The 14185-nt window shown below is 39.0% G+C and overlaps 1 protein-coding gene across 1 annotated transcript in view; it reads right to left on the reverse strand.

Annotated features, from left to right (window-relative positions):
- LOC102830544 (aspartyl/asparaginyl beta-hydroxylase-like) overlaps positions 1-14185 on the reverse strand; it is a 174354-nt gene that overhangs the window by 107774 nt on the left and 52395 nt on the right. Inside the window, exon 6 of the mRNA XM_006874048.1 lies at positions 5750-5839. Within this exon, the coding sequence (XP_006874110.1) occupies positions 5750-5839 (90 nt within the window). The remainder of the gene's footprint in view (positions 1-5749; positions 5840-14185) is intronic.

Consider the following 14185-nt stretch of genomic DNA (forward strand, 5'->3'; position numbering starts at 1 on the left):
TTTAAGTGGAAACTGTCACTTTAAATTTTGAGGTGATTTGTGTGCATGTGTAGTAGAACCCTCCAAGGGTGGGGGTGGGGTATCCATTTGCTCAGTCATCCCCTCTAATCACCAGAATAGAGGTGCGCAGCCAGCGAGAGACGAATGAACAGATATCAAAAAACGAATGTCCACCCCTATATCTCCATGGTTCTGTCAGGCGTTCATGGCTGTTCTGATCCTTCCCCCACTTGGTCTCTCCCAAGTGGGAATAGCTGAGCATCTTGATTTAGAAAGCAATGGATTTCTTGATTCTGCTACAAATTACCCTAGCTATAAGCCTTCCAAGCTTCTAAATATTCCTTTATATGTGGTTCAGAGTTCTAGCACCATCCCCTAAACCTGCTTGGCCCGGTATTCTGTGTTGTTGGTGACAGAGCTCCTCACTGCACATCTACCCAATCTGCCATCTTGACTATATCAATGAAAGACTTAGAGCTAGAAAACTAAGCTGAAAGAACTGAAGAAAAACTTTCAAGCCTCAACTTGCAATATTAAAGGGTTCTATGGACAAGAATTGATGCTTTTGAGTTATGGTGTTGGAGGAGAATATTGAAAGTGCCATGGGCTGCCCATACAATCAATAGATCTGTGTTGGAAGATGTGCAGCCAGAGTGCTCCTTGGAGACCAAGATGGCCAAACTTCATGTCTCATACTTCAGACATATTGTCAAGAGGGATCAGTCGCTGGAGAAGGATATCATGTTTGGTAATGTGGAGGGTCAGATAAAAAGAGGAAGACCTCCAGCAAGATGGATTGGCCAAGCGGCATCATCAATGAGCTCAAGCGTGGCCACGATAGTGAGGTTGGCCCAGGATCAGGCAGTGTTTTGTTTGGCTGTGAATAAGGTCACTATGAGTCAGCACTGACTCGATGGCACCTAACAAGAACAACATGGACAAAATATTGAATGGTGCCAGAAACATCAAAAGAAGATGGAAGGAATATACAAAGTCACTGTATAAAAAATAAACAGTTGATATCCAACCATTTCAAGAGGCAGCATATAATTAAGAGTCAATGGTACTGAAGGAAGAAGTCCAAGATGTACTTATAGCATTGACAATGAATAAGACCCTGGGAATTGATGAAATACAAATGGAAATACTTGGCCAGCAAAAACATGGAAAACTGGATGAAACAGATTCAGAGGATGGTCAAGGAACTCTGAACTTCAGACAAGGGGATAAATAAGGGGATATAGTGCTTACCAGAAGTTAAGATTTGGAGCAGAAGTAAGAAGGGAGGTGGCTTCTGATTTGGGTGGCCAACATGTCCTGCCACAACCATTTTGAACAAGAGTGAGTGGAGAGAGGGTCAAGACATTCCAGAAAATGCTCCCAGCTTTATCTCTGAATGATCTGCAGAGATAAGTTTGGGAGCATTCCTTTTCTTAATATTCCTTTCTCTTTTTTTGATATATTTACTCATCTCTACTCTGGGGACTAGAGGGGAAACTTCATCAAGTAGATACTCTCAGGGTAGGTTTGGCTATGCATGCATAATGATCTACACAGTGAGGATTGCAGGGCACTGAACTGAAGAAGGGGACGGAGTCAACAGGAAGAACTTGCAATAGGAGTGTCTTCCAAAGTTGATCTAGCCTAGGAGAAACAGCTGAATTGACTTGAAGGAAGGGAGAAAAGGCCAAAACCAAAACTTTGAGTTCATCATAAGGCATAGCAGAACTTCTTGAAATTTTTCAGCAACTCTAAAGGCAAGAGGGCATATTGTTGTTGTTGCTAAGTGCAGTCGAGTCAATTTCAAACTCATAGTGACTCTGAAGAGCAGCTGATAAGTTTGAACTGCTGACCCTGCAGTTCAAACTGACCTTGCAGTTCAGTACATTAAACTGCAGTGCCACACCAGGAGGCACTAAATTCTTACTCATTTTTCCCCCATGGGTTTTTCTTACTTTCTTTCTTTTTTTTTTTTTTTTTTTTCGTTCCCTGGGTTTTTATGATTTTCAACTATCATGTTTATTTATTTATTTTTTTTGTCCTCTTTCTGTCTTGAGGGAGCTCTTTCTCTTCTTGCCTTACCCAACAAGATACAACAATTGCAGCCATACAGCCAAAGCACAATCACACCTTACAAAACCCTATCATCTAATAAAAAACAAACAAACAAAAAACCCCACCATCTGAGCAAGAGCCAATACAAGCTGCTACACACTTAGCAGCATCTACAACCAACACTTGCAGAAAACATTCTGCATTGAGCTTTAAGAGCAGTGAAAAGAAAAGCCCATCTCCTCGTCACAACTACCATGAGGTAATTGGAGAGTACTTAAGAACACACCAACATGCATTCATGTAATTAATACAACTACAACACGACAATGCCTATAAAGCAACAGAAATTTGCTGTTTATGGCAGAAACAAGATAGAGTAGCTCAAACAAACTACCAAAAGGAAGAGGTAAACTTTGCATTGTAGGGAGAACAGACTTTGGAACTGCCTGAAAAGGAATTCAAAAGAATGATGTTGAGGTGCATCCAAATGTTCCATAGAAAGTTTGAGGAAAATAAGGAAATCAGAAAAGAGCTATAGGATTAATCAAACAAAATAGCTATAGCATTGGAGACAATACAAAACCTGCAAAAAGGGGTCCAGGCAATCAATACTAAATCCAGAAATGGACAATTCACTGAAAGAGCAAAGGAGTAATATTGAAGGGATGGCAGCCAGAATCAGTGAGCTTGAAGACAAATCTCTGCATACAGCTAAGACAGAATAATAAGCAGAAAAATGAACGAAAACATCTGAAGAAAGTCTAAGATTCATACTGGACAACATGATGAGGAATAACCTACAGTTGATTGGAGTTCCAGAACAGGACAAACCAAAGAAAACCACAGAAGAGATAATCAAAGAGCTTCTGAAAGAAAATTTCCCTAACCTCTTGCAAGATGAGAAGATAAACATTCAAGAAGCTGAGCAAACCCCAGGTAGGTTACACCACAAAAGAAAATCACGAAGACATATCATAATCAAGCTCTCTAAAATCAAAGACAAAGAAAGATTCCTAAAATAGCTAGGAAATAAAAGTGTTACCTACAAAGGCAAGTCAATAAGATTAAGTTCTGATCTCTCAGCAGAAACCATATAGGCTAGAAAGCAATGGGAAGACATATACAAAACTGTGAAAATAAAGACTGCCAACAAAAAATCATACACCCAGAAAATTTGTCAATCAAATATGATAGTGAAATCAGAATACCCTAGGACAAACAGAAATTAAGGGATTTTATAAAAGCCAGTCAGTGCTTCAAAACATACTAAAGGGAGTTATTTGCACTGAGATCCAGCAAGAGCAGACAACAACCAAATCAGCCTGAATCAGTCGAGAAATGAAAGAGCCTGGAGCAGAAGAAAATTAACAAGAATGAAATTAGGGTACCTAGGAGGCCAGTCTATGATCATGACAACTACAATGCAAAAGAAGGGAAAAATATAGGAACAGAGAGCCAGGTGGTGAGGGGTTCATGTAGATTTCAGGATAAAACAAACTGTTTTAAAAGGAGAAAGAAATTTATAGTACATATGGTAATATTTAAAAAGCTTAATACTTCATAATATATCAAGGAAAGGAAAATCCACGAAGATTATAGAAATATTAAAATTATGGAGAAATTGACAAGAAAAAGCACAAAACAAGTAACTCAGCACAAGAAGGCATGCAAAACAAAGAAACTAGCAGAACCACCTAAAAACACACAACATAATGAGAGCAATTAATTCATACCTATTGATAATTACACCGAATGTCAACAGATTAACCACACCAGTCAAGAGAGAGTGGCAGAATCAGTAAGAAAACAGGATCCTTCAATATACTGTCTATAATAGTCATACCTGATAAAAACAAAAATAGATTAAGAATTAAAGGATAGAAAAAATATATACCAAGCTAGTTGCAATAAAAAAACAAACAGGAGTGGTAATATTAATCTCTAATAAAATAAACTTTAAGGAAAAAATCCGGCATAAGAAATAGAAAGTATTAATAATTTTTAAATTATCTCATGATTAAAGGGTCAAGTGAAAAAGAGACTATAACCATAATAAATATCTATGCTTCCAATGAATGAGGCCCAAAATACATAAAGTAGACCCTAATAGAATTGAAGAAAGAAAGACAAATATACAAAAGTGGAAGATTTTCATATACCATTTTTGAAAAAGGACAGAAAACCTGAAAGAAATTCAACGTAAGACACAGTGGAGTTTAATAACATAATCAACCAACTTAAACCTCATAGATTTGTACAACACATTCAATCCAACAACAATATAATACACATTCTTTTCCAGTGCACATCGAACATTTTCCAGAATAGACTATGTGTTAGGCCACAAAGCAAATCTCAATAAACTTTAAAACATCAAAATTCTACAAAGCATCTTCCCAGATCATAATGCTATAAATTAAAAATCAATAGGAAGATCAAGGAAATAATGTCAAATACATGGAAATTAAATAACATCCTGCTAAAAAGCTCCTGGATCATAGAACAAATGAAAAGCAAAATTTAAAAATTCCTAGAAACAAATGAAAATGAAAATACAACACAACAAAACCTTTGGGACACAGCAAAAGGAGCCCTGAGATGACAATTTATAGCAATAAATTCACACATCTAAAAAGAAGAAAGAGCCAAAATCAACACATTAATACAACATCTTCAACAATTAGACAAATACCAGCAGAGTAAACCTACAGTCACCAGAAGAAAAGAAATAATAAAGATTAGAGCAGAAATAAACGAGATAGAAAACAGAAAAACTATAGAAAGAACCAACAAGAAAGAAGTGGGTTCTCTGAAAGGATTAATAAATTTGCCAAACCATTGTCAAATCTATAAAGAAAAGAGGGAGAAAACATAAACAACACACATAAAAAACCTCATGTGTGATGTCACAACAAATGGAAATATCTTTCAACAAACTGATGCAGCACTGAAGGCACTTACCTATGCCAAGAATTTTGGAAGGCAGCTAACTTGTTAGCTGATTGGAATATATCCATATTTGTGTCCATTCCAAAGAGACATGACACAATAGAAGGTGAAAATCATCAGACAGTGTTATCAGCCCACAGTCTGCTTGTGTTTCTTTTCTCTCACTGCTCCTGTTCAGTTTCTCTTCCAGTAGGCACTCAACCTACATCTCTGTCCTAGCTGATGCTCAGCATTCCTGAATCATTATTTGTATTTTTCTCTGTCTCCCATACCTTTGTTGCAGGGGGTCGGCTCAGTGAATCTACTTACTCTGCCATCTTAACCAGGATTCCTCACCTACTATCTTAAAAAAACACTATAAAGTGAAATCACAAAAGCTACATATAAGATTCAGTAGGAATTGTTGGGTTGTTCTGAAAATAGTTTAAATATAACAGATGAAATAGATAGTTTAAATCATTATTTTCAAATATCTAAGTTTAAAATAATTTTGAATTGTATCTTCATTCTAAGGAGCGAACCGTAAGGTCAGCATTCGAAACTACCAGCGGTTCCACGGGAGAAAGATGAGGTGTTTTGCTCCTGTAAAGATTAACAGCCTCGGAAACCCTGTGCAGGGTCGCTATGAGTCGGAACCGACTCCACGGCACATAACAACAACAGCATCTTCATCCTAGTAATAGAATTTTCCCACTCTTTTTCACTTGACCCTGTTACAGTAACAAGAAGTTCAGAAACCAATTACCTCTTTGTTGCCAACCCTCTGCATGGCATCCCCAAGGTGAAAATAAAATCGGCCATCATCAGTGCCAGGATCACCAGATTCTATCCCTTCCTATAGGAAAGAACAAAAAGAAAACTAAAGAAAAGGAAGGGACATTGTGAGGATTTGTAAAATAATTAAACACCAGATCTAAGTTATTTATTTCATCTTTACATGACGTATGAAAAGCTAAGAACCAGAAATACATTTAAACATTACAGTTTGGCAACTGGTCAACAATTCCAAAGAAAACCAAAGGAGGTCATAAAATTATACTTACAAAAGAATGTGGACTAATCCATAAAGTTAACATGATATTTTAGGAATCTTCACTGTGGTAGCAATCATATGTCAACATTATAAAGAATTCTCTAGACATGTATCTATTGTATTTATTTTGTCCTCCAAATCTGACCACATGTCATCTAGAGACATATATTCCTTAATCTAAATGCTTAATTTCCCATAAGATATTTGAGATGATAAGACCTAGTTGCAAGTCATATTTTTCAATTCAAAGAACATCCTCACTGCTTAGTGCCATCTAACAAAACAAATAATAGGATTAACCTAATTTGTTTCTTTAAAAAGGCATTACTATAAAACAAATCCTATCTGAAAATACTGAACATTTTTGCTAAGATTTAAATTTAAAAAAAGATGAGAAAACATTAAAATAAGATTAATTTATAAAAACTAATCGACGGCACGTAACAACAACAACAAAAGTAGGATAAACGTCAAAAGTATTTAAATATCTAGGAATTCTCCCTAAAATATGCATCTTTAAGGCTTCGTTACAAGAAGCTCATTATTTTTCCTAAGACATTTTACTTTAATAACAGAGAAGCATCATACAGTACAGGAGAAGAGCTGTGTAGAGAGTTCTTGACTGACACTAAAATGTCCTCCCTTGTAAATTAAGTTGGTTTGAATTTTCCCATTTCTAGAACAGGAAGCGTATTATTAGAATCAGTGCAGTGGTTACAAATTTGGATGCTAACTTCAAGGTCAGTAGTTCGAAACTACCAGCTACTCTACAGGAGAAAGGTGAGTCTTCTGCTCTTGTAAAGATTTACAGCCTCAGAAACCAAATACAGAATTGTTATGAGTGTGAATCGACTCCATAGCACACCACTAACATAGTAATGGAAATATAAGTGGAAGGATGTAAATCAGGGAAACTGACATGCCACAGGCACATAAAGAAAGGTTTTGCAGTTGACAGGTAGCAGGCAGGATAGATTGGAGGTAGAACATCCAAACTTAAGTTCATGCCATCACTCAGCTCCCTGTGGGGGGATGTGAGCCAGACAGGACTTTTCAAGAAAAAATAAAAATATACTTTATATAAAGTAACCAGATTCACTTCCCTGTAGGCACATGGATACTATCCTATCACAGAAAGCGTTGTACCTCATGACTCATCTGGAATTGTTCTTTTTGACAATAAATGCAACAACACCATTCCTCTTTAATTCGTCATTCCTGGCATAGTAAACCATGTGGTTGTCAGATTCAAAATGGCCAATGCCAGTCCATTTCAGCTCACTAATGACTAAGATTTATGTGTTCCATTTCATTTTTGACGATTTCCAATTTCCTTGATTCATACTTGGTACATTCCATTTTCCGATTAATAATGGATGTTTGAAGCGGTATCTCTTCTCTTAAAACCACTATTATTCAAATATACGCACCAACCACTAAAGCCAGTAAGGATGAAATAGAAGAATTCTATCAACTTCTTCAATATGAAATTGATCAAACATGCAATCAAGATGGATTGATCATTATTGGTGATTGTAATGTAAAGGTTGAGAACAAAGAAGAAGGATTAGTACTTGGAAAATATGTCCATGGTGATAGAAACGATGCTGGAGAACAAATGATAGAATTCTGCAAAATCAATGATTTGTTCATTTCTAATACCTTTTTAAAACAGCATAGGAGAGACTTCCAGTTGGGCCTACAGCCTCAAAAACCAGGTAGGGTAAGCTCCGGTGAGAAGGGAAGGGGATCTCACGAAGGAAGGGCTAATAGAACAACTCCAGAGCTCCGGATCTACCATAAGATCTAGGATGTCAGTTTCCTGCACTCACAAGTGAAAAAAATCACGATATTAAGGAAAATATGGGTGAGTTAGGAATCTGGAGACTGGTCTCCCTTGGCGACAACCCTGCCCCTGCAGAGTTTAGAGGGTGGGGTTAAAGCCAGCCAAGCTCAGAAAATGGTGCTTTCAGCAAACACACACACACAAAAAGAGATGTGGGAGACTACACATTTCTACGGCTCTCTCTCCCTGTCCCATCTTCATTTCTTAGCCCGGTCATCAGGTAGGCCAGTTTTCGCACTGTACAGAGGGAGGGAGCTTGGCAGCGACTTAAGATATCACCCACGGACCCACGGATCCAAAAGTTCTCCAGCTGAACTCCTCACGTCAGTGCACCTTGGAATAGTTTCTGATGGCAGCCAACCTGTGTGGGGTTCTGAGTGGGGACGGGGCACCTCACCTTCCTCCCCGGTTGTTGTTGTTGTTAAGTGCCGTCGAGTCAGCTCCGACCCATAGAGACCCTGTACAGGTTTCCGAGGGTGTAAATCCTTACGGGAGTAGAAAGCCTCAATCTTTCTCCCGCGGAGCGGCTGGTAGTTTCGAACCGCTGACCTTAAGTTTCGCAGCCCGATTCGTAACCACTACGCTACCAGAGCAGCTTGGAATTTCCAGCTATTGTCCTTGAGATCCATGGCCACTGTGCTGCCTGAGCTCCCTGTGCAGGACCAATTGAAAGCAATCTGTAAAATCCCAGCATAACAGGACTCAACTATTGTGAGAATTGCGCTGTGCACACTCAGATAACTATGTGACTTTCAGAGACAAAAATAGTGGACAATCTTTCTCCCATTAACTCCCCAATATCTACCTGCACACCTCTACAATGGTGACTAGAGGAGGGACCTGAGACAGTGGTCACCCCCACACCAGGCTGGAGGCTTCTAATTGCACACACACTGATAGTGCAGCACTGGACAGTCGCCCACAGCTTCATTTCTGTTCCAAAGTGGTGATTTTTGTCTATGCACTTATATTAATTCTGCTTTTGGTCCTTTTGATCACACATTTCCTGGAGGTGGGAGCTTTTCCTCCCTACATTACCCAAGAAGAGGCAGTAATCGTGGCCAAATAGCCAAGCTGTAAGCATACCCCATAATATTCCACTACTGTGACAAGACCCAACAACACCCACTAAGCATTACATGCGATAAAGGAAGCCTATCTCCTGATCATATTCACTAGGAGACACCCAGTAAGCAAACTACTAATGTTCAAGTGTCCACTTAAGCTTGAAAATAATAATACTACTAATAATAAAAACCATGCTGAATAAAAAGCAACAAACCTTATCGAAACATGTCCAAAAACAAGAGAGTAGCCACACAAAGGATGAAATACTTAGGAATAAACATAACCAGAGAAACAAAGGACTTATACAAAGAAAATTACAAAGCACTACTACAGGAAACCAAAAGAGATCTACAGAAATGGAAGAACATACCATGTTTCTGGATAGGAAGACTCAACATCGTGAAAATGTCAATACCACCAAGAGCAATCTATACATACAATGCAATCCCAATCCAGATTCCAACAACATTCTTCAAAGAGATGGAAAGGACAATTACTAAATTTATATGGAAAGGAAAGAAACCCAGGATAAGCAAAGCACTGCTTAAAAAGAAGAACAAGGTTGGAGGTCTCTCACTCCCTGATTTCAAAAGTTACTACATGGCTACAGTGGTCAAGACAGCCTTGTACTGGTACAATGAAAGATACATTGATCAATGGAACAGAATAGAGAATCCAGAAATTAACCCAACCACATACAGCCAAATGATTTTTGACAAAGTGCCTAAGCATATTGCTTGGGGAGGAGACAGTCTCTTCCATAAATGGTGATAGTAGAACTGTAAAGCGATATGTAAAAGACTGAAACAAGACTTTTGCCTCACACTCTATTCAAAAAGGAACTCAGCATGGATTAAAGATCTAAATGTGAATCCCAAAATTAAGAAGGTTATCAATGAAAAAATAGGGACAAATGTTAGGGCGCTATTTCAGTGCATATATAGACTACCACACATTTTGGAAAGCACAAAAACAAAAATAGACAAAATAAAAGTTAAAAACTTATGTGCATCAAAAGATTTCACCAAAAGAGTAAAAAGGAAACTCACAGAATGGGAAAAAAATCTTTTGCAATGACACATCAGATAAGGGAATCATTTCTAAAATATATAGGAAACTACAATACCTCTACAAGAAAAAGACAAATAACCCAATTAAAAAATGGGCACAGGACATGAACAGACACTTCACCAAGGAGGAGATCCGGGCACCAACAAACATGAAGAAATGCTCACGATCACTAGCCATCATAGAGATGCAAATGAAAACAACAAGATATCATATCACACCAGCAATACCAGCAAAGTTCAAAAAGGCAAAGGACAACAAATGTTGGAGAGGATACGGAAAGACTGGACCCTCCTACATTGTTGGTAGGAATGCAAAATGGTCCAGCCACTCTGGAAAGCAATATGGCGCTTCCTCAGAAGGTTGGAAAACAGAAATTCCATATGACCCAGCAATTCCTCTACTTGGTATTTACCCACAAGAAATACGAGTCATAACATGAGTAGATATATACTCACCAATGTTCATAGCAGCACCATTTACAATAGCTAAAAAATGGAGACAACCAAAATGCCATCAGTTGAAGAATGGATAAACAAACTGTGGTACATACACACAATGGAGTACTACGCTACCTTGAAGAACAACAAGAAGCAGCAAGACATGGCATAACATGGATGAACCTTGAGGACATTATGCTAAATGAAATTAGTCAGTCACAAAAGGAGAAATACCGCATAAGACCATTATTATAAAAGACTAAGAAAAAGAACCCACCCAAAAGGGAGGGGAAAAAAAAATCTAAAAATATACGTGCTGATCACCAGTACGTATGGGATGAGAGGTGTGGAGAGAGGGAAAGAAAGGGCACAGGATAGGAAATAGATACAGGAGAGCCTGGGAGTAGGGGGTGGGGAGGTTGGCAATAAACAAGAAGGGGGAGGGGAAAAAGAAGAACAAAGTTGACGGGAGAACGGTTGGGCAGGTTCGAATGGGCTAGTTGAGACAGGGGTAAATGATGAAGTATGCACAACCCTGGAATAACAGGGCTTCAGGATACAGGGATGGCTTGAAAGGGGAAGCTACCTTGAAGAATAACCGGGAAGCTGCAAGCCACAGCATAACATGGATGAACCTTGAGGACATTATGTTGAGTGAAATTAGGCAGTCACAAAATGAGAAATACTCCATAGGACCACTACTGTAAAAGACTAAGAAAAAAAACCCATATTAAAGGGGGTGGGATTCTTTGCTGGTTGCTGGAATGTGGAGGATGGGGTGAGGGGAAGGTGGAGCATAGGGCAGGGAAGAGACACAGGATAGCTTGGGTGCTGGAGAGGGGGGCAATGTACAAGAAGGGGGAAGGGAATAGAAGAACAAAGTAGATGGGAGAACAATTAGGCAGGTTTGCATGGGCTAAGTGGGACAGAGGTAAATAATGATGTATGCACAACCTTGGAACAAGAGGGCTCTGGGATACAAGGATTGAGACATGATTGGAATGGGCAAAAGGGGGGGAATAATGTTAAGATGCTTGGCTGTGTTTTGAATCTTGATTTCCCTTGCATACCATTATAAAAAAGACACTGGAGGGGAAGAGAAATAGTCAGAAATATCACCATAGAAAGCTTGTAAGTCCGTCTTCTGCCTATAACTGATTGGAATACCTAAAATGGGGCTACAATGTTCCCAGTAAAGGAGGTTTCCTGCAGAGCCTCTGCATTACATAAGACTATAGGTAGTATCCTGAACAGCATCCAGAATCTTCAGAGGTGGGAAATTTCTACTTGAAAGGACAGGCAGACAAGCCTGGAGCAGCTAGAAGAACAGAAGATACTTGAAAGAAAGACTGACAAGAAAAATAAAAAAACAATATAGGCAGACCAACTGATTACTACAAGAACAAGCAAGTTGCTCGCCCAGGAGACATCAAGGAAAGTGGTCAGGTCCCCTCAGAGAAAACTCCTTTCCAAGACTAAGACTCAATGGGAATACACACTCTGATTGTTGACTATGTCCGTCACTGATAAGGGGAACTGAGGGAAAAATAGCAATGAAACTGTGAGATAAGCCCTACAACACTCAATAGACTCCTGTGAACCTGGGTGTAGACCTGGTTGGCCAGAAGTGTGGCAAGACCTGGGGATTCTTGGGCCCAGAGTCAGTGACATAGCTACAGAGGAACAGAATGGAGAGTGAAGTGTCCAGCTGATAAGCAGAGAGAGCATATGCACAAGAATATGCAAACTTGCCAATAATACCCACTTGACTGGCTTCAATGACTGGATGATCTGAGCTCAACTAGAAGAAGAAAGAGGAAAAAAAGAGTAATCTGATACAATTTGATGAACTTGACCTACACCTATGGATGCAGTAGCTCAAATGAGGGAAAAAGTCTTTACAGCAAGGATCATTCCCACCCTCTCCATACACAGAGTAGACAGGGATGGGCAACTTGGGCATTGGCTATCTAATGTGGGGGGGGCTACAAAGGCAAGAAGTGACCGGCTTACAAGCTTTCAAGAGGTAACGTATATCCAGAGGGCATGAAGGAAGGTAGAATCTCCACTGAGTAGTAACCAATTTGTCTAGGCGGGGCTAATGAAAGGAAATGTGGATAGGTCTGTTGTGATACAATAGTGAATAATTGTTATCAGGACTGATTATGAGGGTTGGAAATGTAAAGGTAGACATTTTGTAGTAAGGAGGAGAATAATTAACTTTTTAGTACAGGAGCAGAGGTCCCTGGGACCATCAAGGGAGAAGAGCAGAGAGCGGGACCCTACCTAGAGAAACAGTGATGCCACAGATGGATGCAGAGACAATGACATGGAGAGATGGAGGGGCTAAGGACTTCAGACCCAGAGAGGAAGAGGGGCTGTGTGCTGACAACCGGGGGGCAGGCTTGCAGGGTATACCCTTTGGTTGGTTGATGATGTGTGGAGGGAATTTTAACCATGGCAATGAAAATATATAGGATAGGATGAAACTAATGTTCTCCCATGTAAACTACTACATAATTCACAATAAAACATTAAATAATAATGATAAAAAAAAAAACAAAAACGCATGGGAGACAGCTTTACACATGGACATCACCAGATGGAATACACAGAAATCAAATTGACTACATCTGTGGAAAGAGACGATGGAAAAGCTCCATATCATCAGCCTAAACAAGGAAAGGGCAGATTGTAGAACACACCATCAATTGCTCGTATGCAAATTCAAACCAAAGCTGAAGAAAATTAAACCAAGTCTACGAGAGCCAAATATAATCTTGAATATATCGCACCAGAAGTTAGAGATCATCTGAAGAACAGATTTGATACATTAAACAGTAAAGACCAATGCCAGAATAGTTGACATCAAGAACATCATGCATAAAGAAATCAAAAAGTCATTAAGAAGACATGAAAGAAGGAAAAGATTAAAATGGGTATCAGAAGAGATACTGAAACTTGCTCTCCAGCATAGAGATGCTAAAGCAAATGGAAGTAATGAGTACATACAAGAGCTGAACAGAACATTTCAAAGGTCAAGAAGACAAAATCAAATATTACATCAAAATGTGACAAGTTCTGGAGTTAGAAAACCAAAAGCGAAGAACACGTTCAGCATTTCTCAAGATAAGGGAACTGAAGAAACAATTCAAACCTCGACTTTCTTTATTTAAGGATTTCCTGGGCAAATTTCTGAATGATGCAGAAAGCATCAAAAGAAGATGAAAGGAATATACAGAGTCACTGTTCCAAAAGGAAATGGCTGATTTTCAACCAATTCTAGAGGTAGCATATGATCAAGAGCCAATGATATTGAAGGAAGAAGTCCAAGGTGCATTGAACAAATTGGCAAAGAACAAGGCACCAGGAACTGATGGAATAAAAATTGAAATCTTTCAAAAAAGTGAAGCAGCACAGGTGGCACTCACTCATCTCTGCCAAGAAATTTGGAAGACAACTATCTAGCCGACAGATTGGAAGAGATCCACATTTGTGCCCATTCCAAAGAAAGGTTACCCAACAAAATGTGGAAATCATTGGACTATATCTTTGATATCCCATGCGAGTAAAGTTTTACTAAAGGTAATATAGAAATGGCTGCAAGCATACATTGACAGAGAACTTCCAGAGGTTCTTGCCAGATTCAGAAGAGGACATGGAACGAGGGCTATCAGTGCTGATGTCAGATGGATCTTGGCTGAAAGCAGAGAATATCAGAAAGAT

This window comes from Chrysochloris asiatica, unplaced genomic scaffold (genome assembly GCF_000296735.1).
Source record: "Chrysochloris asiatica unplaced genomic scaffold, ChrAsi1.0 scaffold00259, whole genome shotgun sequence".
NCBI classification, from domain to species: Eukaryota; Metazoa; Chordata; class Mammalia; order Afrosoricida; family Chrysochloridae; genus Chrysochloris; species Chrysochloris asiatica.